The 20,628-nt window shown below is 38.9% G+C and overlaps 2 protein-coding genes across 16 annotated transcripts in view; one reads left to right on the top strand and one right to left on the bottom strand.

The window, feature by feature from the left end:
* The window catches only part of MBP (myelin basic protein), a 167,493-nt gene extending 166,797 nt beyond the window's left edge, over positions 1–696 (top strand). For all 5 annotated transcript variants that reach the window (XM_075921091.1, XM_075921095.1, XM_075921093.1 and 2 more), the window contains one exon: positions 310–696. In XM_075921091.1, the coding sequence (XP_075777206.1) occupies positions 310–366 (57 nt within the window). In that variant the 3' untranslated portion in view covers positions 367–696. The remainder of the gene's footprint in view (positions 1–309) is intronic.
* ZNF236 (zinc finger protein 236) overlaps positions 1–20,628 on the bottom strand; it is a 219,789-nt gene that overhangs the window by 53,630 nt on the left and 145,531 nt on the right. For 6 of the 11 annotated variants that reach the window (XM_075921084.1, XM_075921082.1, XM_075921083.1 and 3 more), the window contains 2 exons: positions 14,925–15,101; positions 11,774–13,906 (listed from right to left, as the gene is read on the bottom strand). In XM_075921084.1, coding sequence (XP_075777199.1) covers positions 13,779–13,906; positions 14,925–15,101 — 305 coding nt within the window. In that variant the 3' untranslated portion in view covers positions 11,774–13,778. Of the gene's footprint in view, positions 1–272; positions 6,307–11,269; positions 13,907–14,924; positions 15,102–18,281; positions 18,431–20,628 lie in introns of those variants that run through there. The other 5 variants (XM_075921079.1, XM_075921080.1, XM_075921078.1 and 2 more) reach the window with 2 other exon arrangements.

Genomic DNA, 20,628 nt, shown 5'->3' with positions numbered 1-20,628 from the left:
CCATTCATTTGAACAAAATTGTTATTACAGAAATGCTAGCAATGGAGGTGCTTAATTAGGACACACACATCCTACTTGAAAATGTAATTAACAAAAATACTCATCCCTTAGAAGCTAAAGCTAAGCATTCAGTTAATTTAGTGACATAATATACAGACTTATGCAAAGACAGTCACTAGAAACAATGGATTCTGGATTTTATTAGGAGTTTATAATACTGGAACCTAGCTTTTTTTGGACTTAATACATATACACATATAAGAGTGCCATACCTTTCTAAGCAATTTGATTTTTTTCTCCTTGCCACAGGGAGGATCTGGTTCCCGACCTGGATCACGGTCTGGTTCTCCAGTTGCTAGACGCTGAAGCTCTAAGATGCCATTCAAGGATCATGTACTCTGCTTCATAATATAACTGCCTAAAATTTTAATAATTGCAAGAATTAAATAGATAGAAACAACCTGTTACTTAATGTCATTTGCATGCAGTAGGATCTTATAAACTATTATTGGCAGTCCCTGACCAACAGTTGAATGAATGAAATATACAAAGAAGCTTTATTTGCTATCTTCAATATTTCAGATAAAATAAGATCCCTCACGTTATTCATTCTTTTTCAGGATGTCCCAACTGCATTTTAGATTTTATTTTTTTTCCACAGCCCACAAGTCTTCTGATTTCCTTTTCACTGACCCCTATAGTTACAAATGCAGAGAAACTGTCTTGCTTTCTGAGCACTGCTATTAAAGGATTTCTTAAACACTGCTGTAAAAAATGTGTGCAGAAGTTGTACGGACTGTTTATCCGAACACCGTTTTGTTTTTGGTTTGGGTTTATTTTTGTTTAATGTCACTTCTCACAATATTTTACTTTTCATAACAGGATTAGGCAGTCATAGAAAGGTTTAATACATTCTGGACGTTCAAGGTATGTGAAACGTGGGCCAGGGCAGCTGTTATAGTATCAATGAGTTGCAAAGCAGTAGTAATAAGGAAATTCCTTATTCCTACAAATTGCTCATCACACCCAAACCTTTAGAATTAAGAGCAGCAGAGAGAGAAAGAGAGAGAGGATTTCAAACTTGGGTTAGACTAATGTCTTACAACAAAAAAACAAGGAATATTCCCATATAAGAAACATCTAAGAAGATTGCAAGTGACCACTGCATGTCACTGTTGCTCCAGACACTTCTCCAACAGCATTCCTTTAGCAGTTAAAGAATAAAACAAAAAATAGTCTAATTTGTGAAAGAAATAAAGCCCGTCAGCATTGAGATTTCAAATAGTCCTGCACATCTCAAGTTAGAATTACTAGTAGTTTTCTTGTTACTGCAGCAGTGTTTAACTTGGCAAGCTTGTCCTCTTGACAAAATAGATGCCTTTAATGGCAGTGCACCAAAGCAAACTAGTAGAAAACTACTGTGAACGTGTATGTAGTTGCCTTATAGAAATAAATGCTAACTAATGAATTAGATTTAGACATTAATTGTTCACAAGTCTACTAAAATGTATACATGTGGTAATGGTATTTCCAACCATATGTAAGAAAAAAGCTCTTCTGAATTGCACTGTTTTATAACAAACTTTAATATTTTGTGAGACTACCCTCCTTTACTGAATCAGTGTTTTTATTTTAGCATATACTTTGTAAACTCTATATTTAATGCTAAGTTGGCACTCAGTTTCAGCTATGCTAATGTTTGTCAGAAGTAGCCAATGTTAATGTCAACTGACATACACTATATGTTGTTAATTCTATTTTGTCTCTAAATCTAGTGTAGATTTAAAGCACTGTCCATTAAGAGTAGTGAAAGATGAGAGGGTAGGAAAACATAGAAACAAAAGAAAATGGAAAAACAGCAAAAATGTTAAACATACACCTATTATGTATTCCTTGTGCAATATTTTTGTCTGGCTACACTGAAAGAAGGACAGGAGACAGTGGATATGGCTTAACTAGGCTGTAACATTATTATTAGATGTTTGGGAACAGCCAGCAGATAGCATATACAATGCAGGCAACTCCATGATCATTTCTATATCTACCTGGGGACTTTGACCAACTCTCCTTCCCAGTCTATTGTATGGAGCCTACCATCGTCTCCCCATTTTCAAAAGGAGGGATAAGGTGGACTATAAAGGAAGAAGGGGGTGGCTCCCTGCCATCCGAGTCATAGGTGCATCAACTCCCCCCAACTCCTTTAAACCAATGACTCCTGTAAGTTGTTTACCTAGCCATTTATGTGATCACTGTATACTTTCCCTATGGAGTACCTGCACTGGACATCTGCCCCACACTTTGTGATATCATAGCCTAACTCTCTTCCCTACTCACCACAACTAACCTCCACCTCAAACCAGAACATGCTGTGAAGAATGCAAATTCTCTTACTGCAGCTTTGTTAATCTGGTAGTGAGGGAAAAATTCCTTCCTAGCCCCACAAGAAAGTGCAGTGCCTACAGTGATTCTGACCAAATCTGCTATTCTGACACTTCCCAGAGTGTGAGAATGGGTGTTACTCCATCTGATCTAGGGAAAAGGGTTTTCTCTTGCCAGGCTTATCCTTTATCAACTCCCCAGCCCTTCCGGTCCCTGAAGAATAAGACAAAACACTGACCCATGCTGCTTTTGCAGTGGTATCTGTGCTTCCCACCAACACTTTTAAAGTTATACTCCCTTTCCCCTGGCAAGCTGGACAACGTGATCCCCCCACACCAGTTATACTGTGGTGCAGCCATTGGCTATGTGAATTTTTCTCTACGTAGCTTCCTTGAGATGTATACTCCACAAAATAATAGTGAATTTTAATTTAAATGTGTACTGTTCATAAAAATGTAAAAATACAGCTTTTAAAAACTTTCATTATTGAAATAAAATAATCAACTTGTAATGACATTTGGACCAGTTTGGGTTTTTTTAAGCTTTAAAAACTACTGGAGGCATGCGTGTGTTATTTGGTAAAACAACACTTTTGGTAATGTAGGTAAAAAAAAAAAAAAAAAAGATTTTTTTTTTAAATTTAAAAATCTACTACCTCTGCAAACCTGTCTTTTTTGAAGTCTAGTTAACTTCTGGCTTTGCCACCTCTGAAAATGATATAATCAATGTATTTTTCAGATACAAAGATGATAGTTTACTGCAATGAGAAACACAAGACTGGGCATCTACACTATTTCCAAGCAAGGGGGTTTTAAGTGGGATGGAAGAGACATGGGTCTGAAAGTAGGCACGTGTCCACCCACCATTCCACATATGAAGGGAGAAAGTATAAACCAAAAGAAATATTACAACTCTTAAGGCTACACTGGTGGCCATTGAGCAGCTCTACAGCAACATCACGATCTGGAAAAGGAAGGGAGGATTCCTATCTCTCCACTTCTTTGAGATACCTTGCCCACAACTAACATGTACAATCTGGCTCTTCAAGCTACAACTGGGTATTGCTTTCCCTTTCCTGCCAAAAATCTTGCTCTCAAAATTTCAGGTAAACACAGGCAAAAATGTGGCTTGCAAGACATCACCCACAAGAGGTCTGAACCTTCAGATCAAATATCTCTGACCAGTGGTGAGCTGTCCATTCCTAAATCTTCCTTCACAGATGCTCCTAACACAGACTGAACCTCTCTAATCTGGTAAACTCTGATCTGGCAACATCCACTGTCTGGCATGATTTTAGTTAGCTGGATGTCTACTTAGCATGGGTATGGCCAAGTTTCCGGCAGTTCCATAAAGTTGGTTTACAGCCACCAGTCCTGGCTCTGTGTTCTGTGCTGTTATTTAGCTCTAATTTACCCCTAAATGTCTTCTAAGATCCCAGTAAGCAGTGGAAATGTTAGAAATGCTGTTAAACAATAATGACCTCCCATGGTTTGGCAAGTGCTCTTGTTCAAGGGTGCTGGACTAGAGAGGTTCCAACCTATACTAGTGTTGGCCTCCTAGGCTATGTCTATACTGTACCATTTCTGCGGAAGAGGAAATGCAAATGAAGCGCTCATTAGCATTTCTCGTTCTCATTTGCATAGTCTCTTCCGATCTGTTTTACAGAAGAGGTTTTTTTCAGAAAAAATGCAGTGTACACGGGCCATTTTGTGCAAAAAAACCCTTCGGCACAAGATCCCTTATCCCTCAAAAAATCAAGTATACGGGATCTCGTGCAAAAGGGTTTTTTCCCCCGTCTATACTGCGTTTTTTTTCCTGCAAAAAACTTCTTCCGCAAAATGGATCGGAAGAGACTATTCAAATGATACTATGCGTTTGCATTTCCTCTTCCACAAAAATGCTACAGTGTAGACGTAGCCATAATGTTCAGTTCTTCTCAGATACCACCTGCCTCCTCTTACCATATTCCCCCATAATCCTCATCTACTTCAGTTTCCTTGTTAATACCAATTCACTGCTTTTCACCTTTTCTCCCAGACTCTCATGTCTAAATCACTCACATAAATTATTGCTATGGTCAGCTTCTAGACCTAGACTTTACTTGCAGCAGCTCTCTGAGTTATCCCTTTCTATCAATGAATTATTAAGCAAAGTATTACTTTATATTCTTCAATATTGCTCATTTTCATGTATTAACCTTCTAAAATATGAGCCTTTCCTAAAATTCTAGGGAAACAGAGTCAGGATTTTCCCTGACTACAAAACAAACAGAACATTATAGGGAGTAGTAGGTGTGAGCATATCATGAATAAATTAGGAAAAATTGGTGACAGGCTTTAAAACCTCGTGATCAGTTGATATTTCCCAGGAATTGGGTAAGAAGTTTACTTTTGTGAAAAATGAAAATACTAAGATCATTCTCTAATTTCTAGGTCCTGCACATTTGGGGGATAATAGGAGATACTACCATCATGGGCTCTGCAGGCCAATTCTACTATTGAGACCCATGGTCATGTGCAATATATACTGTCCCAAAGCTCACTATGGGCAACTACTTTTTAATGACAGAAGTATTCTGTATTTTAGCTTACTGGAACACTGCATTAAATGTATCAGGATGATAGCAACTGAGTTGTGAGTCATAGAATACCATTAGATAACCTTGGTAATCAATTATGAGATTTAAGTTAGTAGTAAATTAAATATTTTCTGATATAATAAAGGATATGGGAAAATTGTGTCCTTATGCAACTGTACAATGCACTTTACAAGTTTCGCAATAAAAACTGTTCTTATACCTAATTAGCATTTTTGGTAGTAGCAGATTTCAATGTTAGACGCAGTTTTCCTGGGATTTAAGGAGCGTGGAAATGCTATTTCAGTAGTTTTCCCAGCAGCCTCTTTCTCTCCGCCTCATGCTTGGGTACTAGATCATTCCAAAGACACTGGGATTTAATATTTGTGCTTCCTGCCCTCACTCATTTTCAACAAGAAACAGCACTGCCTACATAGTTTGGGTTTCACCCACGTTGGATTCAAGTGCAGTATCTGCCTCTCCTTTTCTGCTACCTGGGAAGGCCAAGCTCTCTCACCTTAAGAAGCACTGCTGCACGGGCTGCAGTTGGATCCAGAAGCCCCACACCATACATCAGTCTGAACAAACAACGAGTGAACCTCCAACTGCTATGGGTCCCATGCTGGGACCTAGCCATAAGCAAAGGAAGCATCTGCATAAACATGACAGTAATTCTTCCTCAGAGCTTAAGAGAGATGCTGTATCATCCATGAGTTCCAAATGTGGAGAAGAACAATGGCAATTTTTCAAAGAAGTAAGCGTGGATGCAACTGGGACTACAGTGAGGGTTAGAAGATCTCAGAAAGAAGAATGGAAATATTTAAGAAGAAAGTTCAACAAGAATGAGTCAGAACTAAAATAGCTATTCTGCTGCAAGAACATGGCACAAAGATCAGTAAGTCAGAAAATCAGTGAGAAGAAATGAGAGACAGTATATAGAGAACAAAGTAAGAGAAGCTGAGGCAGCATGCTAGACGAGTTTCCAAAAACTTTTTCTAATATTCAAGTAAAAAATGGTTACCTACCTCTTTTATCTGTAGTTCTTTGAGATGTGTTTCTCATGTCCATTCCAAATAGGTGTGTGCAGACTTTAGGCTAAACTCCTCCTTGTGGAGAGACCCTTTCACTTTCAACTGGAATTCTTTGATTCTCAGTGCACTGTCCTCATGGTTTGAGAAATTATACTGGGAATTCATTGGCAGAGTTGTGTAAACAATGTGGCACCACTGCACTACACAGTTCAGTAGACTTGTGGTCTTAATCACTCAGCTAGAGAAAACTCAGCTAGTCTGCCCATGTCATCAGGCTATCCCATGGGGAAAGCACAACCTACATCTTCGATTGTATTCCAACTAGAGGGAAGAGAAAGCATGAAGAATGAATAAAGTATCACAGGACAACTGAAAAGGATGTTGCTATCATGGAGACAACTTATGATGGACAACAGTGGGGAAAAATGGGTGCTTCATGAGTCACTAGGCATATATAATTCTAAGTCATGTTTTATTTATTTTTACTGATTATTGCAGAAGAGATAAAGCTTCAATCTTTCTAGGGAAAAAGTGCTATTTCTGTGGACTCCTAGTCATTTTGAGCACAGCTATTAGTATATAATTTTGAGCACATGTTAGTATATAATGCCACTGTGTCATTCTGGATTGAAGTTTGTTTAGCATTTAAAAGACTGTTTTCTGCAGAAATGAAAAACAAACTTAAATTAATGCATCAACACAGCCTATTAGTAAACATCCAAGAGGAACAAAAAGGTTCCTCTCATGAAAAAACTAAATGTTTTATTCTACATTAAAAAGCAAAGAAGAAACAAATGTCTAAAACAGGAGTGGAAAACTTTTTTAGGGTCGTGGGCCACTGACCCACAGAAAAATCAGTCGGGGGTTAGGGAGGAGTCCCACACACAAGTGAGAAGCAAAAAAAAAAAAAAAAAAAAACCCCAAACCCTCAAAGATATGGCCCCCCCTAACTAAGAAGAAGAAAGACACTCCTAACATCCCCCTTGCACAATAGAGCCTTAGGGGGGCCAGGCTAGTAGATTTTGTGTGTTCCATCCTTACGGGGTATTGGAACACCATCACAGGCTCCCCCATACTGGGCATGGGGGGGAGGGGAGGGAGCCCCAAGCATCAGGGGCCAGATCCAAGCAAGCCAGGGGCTGCATCCGGTCCCTGGGCCTGAGGCTCCTCATCCCTGCTCTAAAAGAAGCAAAAATAATTGGATCTAAAAAAAAAAAAAGCACATTTTCTCTGTAAACTAATTTCTTTCATTATCCATTGGATTTGAAGTACATAGATAACTTGTAATAAGGAAACTGAACAGTTTTAACAGTTAAATGTTGTAGCAATCTCGACAGCCACAAACTAATTGTCCCACCCAAGGATGAAGATCCATCTCAAACTGTTACTGCTGAATATTACGGTGCACTTAGAAAACTAAATTGTTAGACCATTTTATTATAATGAATCATAAAAGGCAGAATCACAAACTATACATGGAAGAGACTTTGAATCATCTATTTATATTAGTCAGGGATTATTCCATAAATATTTTCTAGTGTTTCTCAGTCTAATTTTAAGCATCTTTCTTGTGAGAGCTTTCTTCATAGTTTTTTCATTGTCAATGTCCTAACACCTTAAACTTTTATTTTTCCTTTCCTCGTTTACTTTACACAAGAGCATTATGAGGATTAAGCAGTTTACATTTGTAACAGCTTATCCCCTTCTATATTTATAGATTTAAACTCCACTGATTTGCTTCCTTAGTGATCTTATTAGTCATACTATGCATATTTAGGATAGCTGGAGCCATACTCCCTTGCATCCTCTGTATGCTTATACTATTGTCCATGATGGGGGATTTAGTCAAAAGCTGTCGTTATCAAGGCCACATGTAATGTAAAATGAGCTACCTAAGATGAGGATCTATGTGACAATACACAATAACATTTACATTTTGAGATATTTGGAGTACTGTAAACAAAACCCTGTATATAGGAAATATTTATACAGATCAGATTCCACCATGATTATTGTACACCAAATTTGTGAATATATTCAAATTTTGAATTATATTCCTGGATCGGAAAGACAAGTAGATACAATATTTTACAGATCCACAGAACACATAGACAGGAACCATCACTTAAACATCATTTACTATCTTACTTGTATCAGGGTTTAAACCCAGATTTTTTTATTTAGCTTCAATGCCTTAACAACAATGAATTTCCTTCTTCTTGTAAGAACAACAACAGTTTTTTTCTAATCTCTAGAAATTTACTGGTCTCTATTAAAACCTTTACAATTCTAATTTGTAAACAACTGAATAAAATATGTATATTAATCTACTTAGCATACTTTAGAAAAGACAACACCACATAGTAATGTTAGTTAGGCAAAAGGCAAAATTGTAAAAATATTAACATCAATCTTTGTAAGGATAGTTCTCATATCCTATTAGTAAATGACTGGCACTATATTTTCTAAATGCATCACAAAAAGACAGACAGATGCATGGTGAGATCAAGGTATTTTGAAATTAACCTGAAGATGGACAGATACTCAAAGTATCTGACACCTGTGACACCATCAGGACGGTATCTGCATATTGTCCTGAGGACAAGGAGGGGAAAGATTTGTTCACCTTCACAGAAAAATTAGGGGGACTCTCCACATAGAAGTTATCAGAACAGCCAACTGTGTATCAAACTTATTTTCTGCCTCCATGGTCAGGAGGCTCCATGGACAATGCAGCCTTGGGCTACAAAGGTCAGATCTCCTTTGTCCAGCACCCTCAGGACCTCAGCAGCCCTAACAATGGAGTTTGCCAGACAAGGGGAGATCAAGGCTCCCTACATGGCTATAGGCTGCTTCCGGTGGGGCTGCACTCCCTGCCGCTGCCTCCAGCCCCACACCATGCCAGGCCTAACTGGGGCTGTGTCCCCCATTGCACCAGCCCCGGACAAGGGCTGGCACCACTGCCTGCAGTCCCAGTAGGCGATACCCTGCCCCCTGGCGTCCTACTTCCCAACAGCCCAGGCTGAGCATCCTGGTGACTCCAGCCCTAGCCAGGGCTCAACTCCCTGTCACCAGCCCCCGCCATGACTCTGCTCTGCCCTGCCACTGGCTCCACTGCCACCAGTCCTGGCCAGGGCATTGCTTTCCACCACAATGGCCACACTGCTGCTGGGCTCCCCACTGCCAGCCCAGCCCGGGCTGTGATTCTGAATCTGGCCAGCCAAGGCTCTCTGGTCCAACAATATTTGTGGTCCTGCTGGACCACGGATGTTGCCAGACCAGAGAGTCCCAGACATTAAAGGCTCAACCAGTACTGCATTTTCTGTGAAATTTCACAACTATGGCCTGCTCACTCAGTCTCATGCTCAATACTGTCTCCAAGTAGGCATGTTAGATTTTGATTAATCAGTTATTTGAGTAGTCGATGGAATTTCCATCAACTACTCGATTTGTCGATAAGGGGCAGGTGGGGTTCTCACTATCCCAGCTGCGCCTCTACCGTTTAAATGTAGTAAGAGCCTCCCTTGGCTCTTACCACATTTAAAATGCAGAAGAGCAGCGGGGAACTGCAGCGATTCATCTTTTGAAATGTAGCAAGAGCCCTGCGGGCAAGATCCCTTCTCAAAAAGAGAAGGGCAGCAGTCGGGACCAGCATGAGCCTCCCCTGCTCCCACAGAGAGGCTGCTGGAGGGAATCAGCTTTAAAGTCAGCTCCCCCCAGCACTGGCTCCTGCCTCCCCCACTGCTGCCTCTCTCTGATAGAGGCAGTGGGGGCATGTGTGAAGCGATTAGTTGAGTCACTACTCGATTATCTGATAAGCTCATGCTTATCAGACAGTCACCTAGTCACTTACATCCCTATCTCCAACCCTCCCCAGTATAAACCTTAGATGAAATGAGAACTCCTGCAGGATTCTGGGGAGGCAGTGCAGTCCCCTATGCTCTGTGGAAGTGAAAAGAGCCACAGGCAGCCCTCCACGCACAAATCTAGGTGGTATGATTTTTGTTGAAGTCTGCATTAAAATCACAATTAGGAGTTGAAGCACAGGTCCTAATTGTGATTTTATAATAAATGTATCCTCAATCCTCAGGAGTTTTTTTCACACAGGTTGATAAATGAGGGAAAGGATGAGTTCTCTCCTCTGTTGGATACTATTTGTCTCAAGACAGTTTTCTGCAAGGAGCCAATCTATTTACACAGTGATGGCTTATATCTACAATATAAAAAGTCAGAAAATAAAAAATGGCAGGATTCATTATATTTTTTCTACTGTTTATTCTTTCCTGTTTGTGCTAAGGATGATTTGAGAGATTTTTTCTTCCTTTCAAGATTACCACTGTGTATTCTAACAAAGGATTCACAATGTCTCTCATACAAACTGGCCCAGCAGAAGGACCTTGTTTTGTTGCCAGGCTGGGCAGAGAAAATACAAAACTTCATAAATGGGTTGCAGTAGCCAATTAAGGCACAGCCCTGAAATGGTTCTTAGAACAGCTTAAATTTTTTAAAAGCTCAAAATACAAGAGAAAAAATAGTAAACATAGTAACATTATAATTAAAAAGCCCTTTTTTCCAGTATGCTGAGGGAATGGGGGTGAAGGAGGAGTTGCTGGTAATTTAAAAATGTCATTTAACTAAGTGGGGTCCAGGATTTTGGAGCAGGGGAGGGGCTGAGGGGCACACAGGCTCTGGGAAAGGGCCTGGATCTAGCAGCGGGGTGTCAGACCGAGGGTGGGTGCTCACCTCTGGAGGCCCCTGAAAGCAGCTTCCTCTTCCTGCTGATCCTGAGAGACACATAGCCAGGAGGTTCTGCTGCAAGCAGGCAAGCAGGCAAGCTGCCTCTGTTTTTAGGTGTCAATGTGCTTGGAACTGCAGAGTCAATACTCAGGAAGGGGATGGAGGCAGTATGCCTGCAAAGCCATGGGGCCACAACTCTATCAGGAACAGCCCCAATCCCTGCCCCAAGTTCCTCCTGGACCCAAACTTAACTCTCTTAGAGCACACCCCATAGCCTATACCACATCCCAGACCCCTGCCGTCCCTGCACCAACTACACTATAAACTGAACCTTCTGTGCAGATCAGAAAAGACAGTTTATTGAGCTTGCTGTCTGGTAAAGTACAGAATAAAAGGGCATTAATTGTCTATTGATTTATTGCTATTTATTTATTACATCTCAGCTATTAATGGTGTAGGAGCTCTTACTTCAGACAGCAAATGCCCAGTTGCCACAACAAGATGGTCTAGGGCTTCTGATATGTATAACATTTATTTTTGACATTACCTTTTTCCAGTGTGATGCTCTCAGGGCATGTTCCACTTCAATTTCTTTTTTTTAGCAAGAAAGTTCCTAAACAATCTGATCTTGTCCTCGACACCAATGTAGTTGTTACTGCCTCTTCATGTCTACAAGTATCAGCAGATACTATGCATTTGAAGGTTTCCGTTTCATACTTAGCCAAGTTACCTGGAACAACTCCTATATATAAAGGAAGGACATTAAACACCTTCATGACAGGCAGAAGTCATTCAAGGTTAAGTTCTAAAATATATAGCATATCTTATTAAAATATTAAAAAAGCATATTTACCATAATCGGGAGAACTCTCAAATGGATTAAGAATTCAGGAAAAATGCTGTTGTTTGGAGATAGGATGAGTCTCTCTGTTTTCTTGTTACTTACTATACTTACAAACATCCACTCATTACCTGATTGGAATGTGACCAAGAGTCTTAAAGAATACCCATTTTAAATTTTTTTTTAAATAACCACATACACAAAGCAAAGTTGGAAAAATTAATATTATTAACATTTCTGACTTAAATATTTCCACATAACAAAAATGTTATTTTTATGTTGCCAGCTATATTATTATATACATATGCCAAGAGCTAACAGAACTATCAAAAACAACAATGATTTCTTTCTTTAGGAATCTGAAAATACTAGGTCTTATAGCAGTCAAAGTATAGATAATATTTACTGAAAGAAAAAAAAGGGAAAGGAGAGTTTGGATCTGGAGAAAATAAAAATTATTTTTCAAAAGGTTAAAAAAACCCAACTCTATTTTACATTGCAATGAATCCAATACTGATCTAGAAATACTCATGTGAACTTAAAAACCTGATGACATCTTCTTGCAATTGGGATTACTATTTACAAAATATACTGATCAGCCACATAGAGGCCCATATATTTGTATATACATACATATCTCTCTCTTCATATATATAACATATAAATAAATTCAAAGGAACAAAGTAAAAGTAAGCAAAGAGTTTTCTGTCTTTGGAATGTCTAAAACATGACTTAAGTTTTACTCCAGTGTTTCTTTGTTATGAATACACTTAATAAGTGGCACCTTTCAGAGCAGTACTAAGGCTAGGCCTACACTTACAGCGGCAAGTAGAGCAAAAGGCACTACACATGTAGCTACACACCATAGTAAAAGGCAGGTGGGCATTCACACTTGTCACTAAGATGAAAAGCTACATACTGCTGTGTGCAGACAAACAGCAAGGAAAGACTCTGGCAGCGAAAAGACAGTGAGACACCACACTGCAGAAATTAGCAGCATAAACATGGGAGGCCCTGCTTGGATGCACAAAGAGAACTGTGTTGAATATTCATCCTGGGGGCTTAGATGCATAGGACACTCCACTCTACCTCCTAAGGCCTGCCTCACCATCTACACTGCTGTTTATACCCATGCAAGCTGAGGATGCAGTGTCTGTACTTTACAAACTGCCATTGCTATAAATGTACCTTAAGTTATCTAGGTAGTTTTACTGAAATAATAATAATAAAAAAAACATGAAACACACAAAAAAGACCAGGAAAATGCTTTCAGAATTGATGCGTGAGCAAATGATGATGCTTTTACATATTTGGAGCTATCAATGTCTATTGTACAGATGAATTTTATGTTAACTGAGGTGACCCATACTGCAGCTTCCAGTCTGCTATTAAAATGTATAATTTTAGGTTACCTCCCAACTTTAGTATATGGCTTGTGCTTTCCACAAATACTCAAGTATCTGTCTGCTGATCCTAAAAATGGAAGTGTTCAACCACAGTTTCTTCTCTTTTAATCTAGATTTTCTTTGAATATTTATTGCTGAGGTTAAAGCCTCAGACATTTTGATGGAAAAAACCTGATACTCTCTACAACTGGAATGGAAACAGCCTGGTCACCTCTCAAGAGATTAACTGCATAAATGTCTTTTAATGCAAGGGCAATTCACCTTCCAAAATTCCCCAAATGTACCAAAAGAAGCTAAGAAATGTGCATTGTAAAAATCAATTCTATACTGCATGCATCTCTTTCATATCACTTTTTCTAATCTCAAACATTTTTGCTGTGCATAAAAATAAAATAAAAAAGTAAATGACAATTTTCATGGTTTCCCCATGAAGTTACTTTTCATTTTCTTTACTAATACAAGGGAATCACTCTTTCCTGATATGAAGTTCCAGTTAATTGTTCAACTAGATATACTAGCTCTGGATTAGAAGATGAAACTGCATGCAGTATTACCTGAGTTCATTGATCTGTAGACAATTTAACAGATTAATTGATTTTTTTTTCAATATATTCCTGCAAGTTTACAAAAAACAATGATTCTTTTAAGTACGGTACTTTCTGTAAATAATTAAAAAAGCTATAATATATTATTGTATTGTTACTATTTCCAATGCTTCAAGCATCAACTGTAAAATCCATATGCTTTACTTTTTTCAAAATGTACGTTGAGAAATTCAAGTCCTGAAAGAAAAACTTTCAACTAAGGTGTCATCGAAAAACATTGCTTATACTCTGCCATTCATTTGAAGATTCTTGAACAACCTCTTCTAAATTCAAAGTACGATTGATATCTTCCCCTTCTTGTTCTTGATGGCTGGCAGATTCTTGTACAGTGCCTATTGTAATATAACAGAGAAAGAAAGGAATGACTAGTACAAAAAGCAAGACCATTGCAAATACAGGTTGAACCTCTCTCATCTGGAACTTTCTGGTCCAGCAATATCTGTAATCCAGCAGGAACACAGATGTTGCTGGTCCACAGAGCCCCTGGACCAGAGAGCTGTAAGAGCCCGACAGCCCCTGGAGCAGCAGAGCTCTGCCATCCTGGGGCAGTGGCCCCAGTAGCCCTAGAACGACAGAACTCCGGGCCGCAGCAGCCCCAACAATCACGGAGTGTTGGAGCCCTGGGTCGGGGACCCTAGGGCTTTGGTGGTCCCAGCGGCGCGAGAGCTGCAGCAGTCCTGGCAGTCACAGCACTTCATGGCTCCAGTAGTTCCAGTGGTGAGAGGGCTGCAGGAGCCCTACCAACCCTGGGCTGTGGAGGCAGCAGCAGCCCTGCTGGCAGATGCAAATCTGGGAGACCCACTGCCGGACGGAAGCCCTATGATGACTACCTCCGGGAAAGCTCAGAATCTCTCATCAGGAGGCAGAATTGACCTCTCTTGGTCTGGCAAACTCCCTCATTCAGGACTGATCACGTCCCAAACTAAGGAGGTCCAATCTATAGAATAAAAATAAGAAATTTGGAAGATGAACAAAATATTTTGGTTCATAAATCAGAACGTCTCCTTTAAAAAAAAAAAAAAAGGAATAGAGCATTTCACTAGACATGGGTAATACCAGTTGTGCACAACTGCGTACCATCTATATACTATGTTTTATATTCCCATAGTCTACACTACAGAGTCAAGAGGATACTGAAGCCACTCACTAACCATTTCTTCAACAAATGTGGTTCAGTACCTACGTTTATTGCTTAATTTATATACACCAGTTAGTTCCATATATTTACTACAGCCCATATTCAGTGAATGAATACTAACACCCAACTTCCATGTAATTCAGTTGCCTGTGCTTTTCTGGCACATAATTTGACTTTCTGTGCTTCACACTATTACATCATATGTTACCTACCAACATAACCATGAGCTCGTTTCATATGGAGTTTCATATTGCTTTTCTGTGTAAAGCCCATTGCACAGTAATCACATTTGTAAGGCCTCTCTCCTGTGTGCTTTTTCATATGCACTTGAAGGGCACTCTTCTGGTTAAAAGCTTTTTCACACAGTGAACAGTGAAATGGACGTTCCCCTGTACAACAGAAAAATGCATATAGTAACTTTTCAGATAACAATACTACATAGGCCCAAATACACTTGCCCTTGAAGAATGCATTAAAATGTGTATTTTAGTCTCAGGATTTGTTAAGTTTGACAAATTTGTGTTTTAGAATATCAGGTGATTAAAAAAAGCTTATCTTTTTGCCCCTCCTCAGAAATGTCTTCATTTTCACATCACAATTTGTATATTGTTTATTAGTAATATAAATTAGGCCATTATATTAACTGTTACAAAACTGAACTACTCAGACATCTCAAAGTTGAAACTTGCACCATTAAAAATAATTTCTGCTAGATTTCCAACAAAATACTTAAATGTGACCCAGAGGCTCCATGCCAAGAGGTGAATGATCTCCATTAAAGGAATATAAAAGCAATTATAAACTTTCCCCTAATTTGCTAAACTTGTTTTTTTTTAAATTTACAAAAACACTAAATTTCAATTAGAACATATTCATTTCCAAACATATTTATTGACCCAAAGCAGATAATTGTACAAATGTTATTTATTTTTTATATTGTACAAGAAGATTACTATACTAGAAGATGTACCATTGCTTGGGACCTTAACTCAAACAATTTTTGTTTTTCTTCATTTAAATCATTGCTGTAGGGCAGGTCTGGGGATGAGGGGCTCAGTATGCAGGCTGCTCCATGGAAAGAGGACTAACCCAGATCTCCCTCACCACACCAGCTTGGGGCCAGGTGAGAAGCTCCTGTCTATGATACCGCAGCTCCAGTGGACACAGCCAGGGGAGGGGTGCATGTCCCTCAGTTGGAGCAGCTCCAGGTTCATCTGCCCTCTGTGCTCCCAAGCCAGAGTGAGGAATGCAGCAAATTGTGCACTTTCCCCTTGGTCAGCAATGTTTCCATATGAATCGGGAGGGGCGGGGGGGAAGAGAGGAGAGAGAGACTGAGATTCGCCTCCCCTCCCACACCCTTCCTAAAGGGTGCTTGTTGAGAGGGAGGTTCGGGCAGCCCCAGAGCCAGGCAGGCCCTTTCACCTGCCTTGTGATTGTGTCTCTCTTCTGCATGGCTTTATGAGAAGCAATCCCATTCTGGACAAATACCATTTTCCTGGCTCAAGCAAATCTTTACCTTGTTTTAAGTTATCAGAGCTGCATACAGAATATGGTGATCCTAGCTCTTACCATTCAGGAGTTCTTGAAGAAACAGACAAACAGGCACACGCACAAACTTTCTCAAATAGATAGTAGATATAAATTACAGAACAGTGCTTGCTCTGCTAGTGTCAAGGTTAAGTGTGTATATCAAGGATGTTAAGGAGCATGTATTTCACTAATCAAATAGTTGATGCATTTTTGCATCGACTATTTGATTAGTTAATAAGGTGGCGCAGTCTCTTTGAATCCTGATCGTGGGCTTAGCGCCTCACAGAGCCCGAGCTCCCTGTAGTGCAGTTGCTTTGAAGTATCTCCCTCTCTTTCCTCACCTCTTCCCCCGCTGCCTCTGAGAGAGGCAACAAGGGGGTGGAAGCGACTAATCAACTATCCTGTCGACTATACAATAAGCATTTGCTTTACTTTTATATAGTTTACATTTATATAATTATAAGGTGCCTCAAACTGTTAATAATTATGTAAGATACACACTAGGGATGTCAAGGTCTAGTCGACTATCCAATAAGCAAATGCATGTGTGTGTGTATATTACATAGTTATTAACAGTTTATGAGGCACCTTATAATTATATAAATGTAAAGTATCTTTCTTATTAAAGAGTATAATAAAAGAAAATAAAACATTTCTTATCTAGTTAATTTCTTTTAGCAGCTCTGCTCAATCACTGATGGATAAGACCAGAACAAATTATGTTAAAAAGATTTAAAATTTAAATCAGTTTTTTTAAACTGGATTTTCTACATTTAAATAAAATCTGTTCTTTTAAAAAATTAACTTATTTAAAATTACAACATATTAAAACCTAAATTTACTATGATATTCTAAAACCATTCAAATTAAATTTCAAAAAAATGTTTTAGAAATGCATATTTGCTGTTGAAGTCTTAAAAGTCAGTCGATCAAGTCTAAATTACTAGCTAAGCAGCTGGAACCAGAGTTTGCTGAAATAATAAACCATATTATAATAGCAGTAGCTTCTTTTGCAAGTGGAGAAGTATTTTTTTTTTAGTTGTGATTGATTGATTGAACAGGTTCACTTCAAAGACAATTCCTTTAAAATTGAGAAACTAACCGGGAACTGAAGAGCAGCAAAACCAGTTTCTCTCTTCTAATCTATGTATAAAAATTAGATGTAGGAGGATGAGATCTACTACTTCTTAAAACCTTGAAGGACATGGTAATCAGAAATAATCAGTTCAATTCACTAACTACTGATTATACCTCCTTTGTTTGATACATTAGTTGTTTCACCTGCAAAAGATCTTTTGATAAACTTTGTTTACTTATGTATTTTTCCATATGTAAAGTAGTTTTATCTAAACAATAAAAATACTATTTCAAATTTCTGATTTTGTTAACTTTCAGTTGAATGTTAATTTCCATCCAAGTACACACTGATAAAAATCACAAATACAAATTAATTATTATGAAGTAAATTTGCTATTTTCTAATGTAACTTAAAACATAGATGGAAACGTTTCTTTATGAGAATAACTCAAACATACAAAGCTAATCAATTATTTAAATCAAGATTTCTTGCTTGCTGGAAATATCACACATCCAAAGTAACAGAAAACCTTTTCCTCTATATATTTAATTTACACATTATATTGTATTTACTACATTGGAGGAGCTACTGTTGCACAATACTTATATTTCCAAAACGTATGAAATAGCTTCATTATATAACTTTTTACTTTAAAATTTAGTCGTGATCAGACATCCTGATCATCTGATCAGACATCTGGATTCTAAAATGTTGTCAAAAGAAGTGGTGGCTAGCGAAAACTGTTTAAAAATGTTTGAAAGAAGTATTTTGTTGATACTCATGAATTTGTTGCAAATCACTGTCCTCCCTTTCTGTCTTGCACAGAGTGATGGGTGGTTTATTTTGTTTTGTTTCAAGGTGCCTGTGCTACTCTCCCAGGCTGTTTAAATAGGGTAAATAGCATGCTACTTATCCCAGCCTGAAGGACTACTAAACTGAGAAGGAATACTTGTACAAATACCTTAATTAAATCCTCAGGAACATGAAAATTTGCCGGCCTTCTCCGCAGGATAGCTAGCACCCAAGACCTTTAGGAGCAACCTAGCTCTGCTCAGGGTTTTACTCAGTAAATCAGGAAAACGTTTAAAAGAACAAGTGGTCCTGTAGCACCTTAGAGAATAACATATATAGTATCATGAACTTTCATGGGCACAACCCACTTTATCAGTGTCATGCTATCCTTGGACACCTCTTTACATTCAATGGCAAGGACTAGCGTCATCTTCTCATGATTGGTAGTCTCCTGCTTGGTCTGTCCCAACTTTTCAGACAGCTCTTTCACTGCTTTTAAACATATCCATTCTATTCCCTGGATCTGGATCTCCAAAGCTTTCAACCTGTGACTTAGTTTATCCCAGAGAGCACTCATCTGATTCTGCAGGTTGTAGGGGTGCCTGGTGCTCAACCCAGACTCCTGCCTCAATTCCTGCAACACCACAGGTACATTCCTCTTATTCTCTTCCCTTAGGATAGAGGCTAGAGGCAGGGTCTTGCCATAAGAAAAAGAGTTGTTCAAGCCCCAAGGCTGCTTTTCCATTTCTACTGCATGGTTCAATCCTGCTCTCTTCCCTAGCCCAGGTTTGGATAGTATGAGGTGTCCTGGGTCTATAATAGTGCCAGTACTGCCTTCCTGAATTTCAGTTTTTATTGGAGCAATACCTTCTTGTGTGGCCCATTTTCCCATAATGGAAACAAATTTTCAGTTCAGTTCAGAAATGTACCCATATAACAAAAACATGGCTCACTGAAAACGAAAAGCCTGATGCCACAGAAGCATCTTTGTTTCTGTTACTTGGAACTACGATCCAGGCATTTGTATTGGTAAAGAAAATTGAAGAGAACATTTATACAAAATAAATATAGCTGGTCACTTATTTTTTGTATTTTCTTTGCCATTTTAAAAATGTATGAATACATTTCTTCTTATTAATACAATCTCTGCTCTTCTGTTACCTGCTAGTTCTGTGTTGGGAACACACTGTCCTACACGTCCTTTGACTCAGATGTTTTTCTCTGTTTTCCCTAGTGTCAAATCCTAGCAGCTACTGAAACAGCTTTCATACAGACCATTTCAAGATCCTACTTTCAAGCTGCAGTTTTAGACACACCACCTAAATAGACCATTGTACACAAAAATTATTCAAGATAGCAGTCTTGAGGATCAATTACTGTAAAAATGTTAAGAAACACCAACTACTAATGGGCAGATAATTGTTCTGCTTCCTTTCCAAAGCTCAGGCACCACAAAGAGGGCAAAAGCAACTCAAAAATCCATGCTGTGGTCCTTCCACTATGCTGAAATCTCTAGAAAGCACAGAGCCAGCTCTTATTCCTCCCTCCCTAAAGTCTCTGGTGCATAGAAGCCTGCTGAGGGCAAGAAGAAGATGGCTGCACTCTAACTTTCTCTTAGGTTGTGCAGCCATTTCTAGGAAACTGCTGCTATCTTATCCCCAATTCAAATTAGAGACAGAGAATCAGGGAGCTATAACTAGTGCTTAATTCTCATCTTCTTTTTTCCTTTCTCCTTGGCTGCCCTACGTATCCAGCTGTATAAAGTAAGGCAGCCATCCTATACTAGAAGCTCCCCTTGTTTTTGCAATCCAGCAGCCAGCGTGGCTGCTGCTAAGCAGTGGGTAATGGTGACAACAGCTGTTCCTAGCCCATTCTAAGATCCTGTCTACTGCTTAAATCAATGCAAGTTATATTGCTCAGAGATGTAAAGAAAACCATCCCACCAAGTGATCGACTTAATGCTGTGTATACACCACACTCTGCTGGTGGAACATGCTCTCCTCCTAACATAGCTTCTATCACTTGTTGAGGTGGATTAATTATTTTGATGAAAGAATGTCAACATCTTCATCAGAACTGCTAAACTGGCACTGCTGCATTGATTGCAGCAGCGCCAATTAGTGCAATAGTAAAAACAAGCCCTAAAATGAATAGGAGGCAGTAAGTGTTGCTTCTCCAATCTGTCTCCCTAGAGTAGGAACCTGAGTCACAGGTTATATAAACAATTAGCGAAGTATTCTCTTGGGAAAAAAGTACAAACTATATAATAGAAATCACATACTTACTGCCACTACAGCCTTGGAAATAATCCATCAGAGTAAGATACTAGTATTAAGTTTGAGGAAACAACTAATTTTTGAATGACATTCGAGTATGATTCATAGGACTGAATTTCTGTTGGGATACAGTGAACACTTTATGTGTGTGTGTGCCACTACCAGCAGGCATGCAAAGACAAGAGACAACAGCATTCATGGAAATGTTCATCTACATGCCTTAGGAAAATCAGGTACAAT

The sequence above is a fragment of the Pelodiscus sinensis genome, chromosome 2 (assembly GCF_049634645.1).
Source record: "Pelodiscus sinensis isolate JC-2024 chromosome 2, ASM4963464v1, whole genome shotgun sequence".
In the NCBI taxonomy this organism is placed as follows: domain Eukaryota; kingdom Metazoa; phylum Chordata; order Testudines; family Trionychidae; genus Pelodiscus; species Pelodiscus sinensis.
This window is presented reverse-complemented; position numbering and strand designations above follow the sequence as displayed.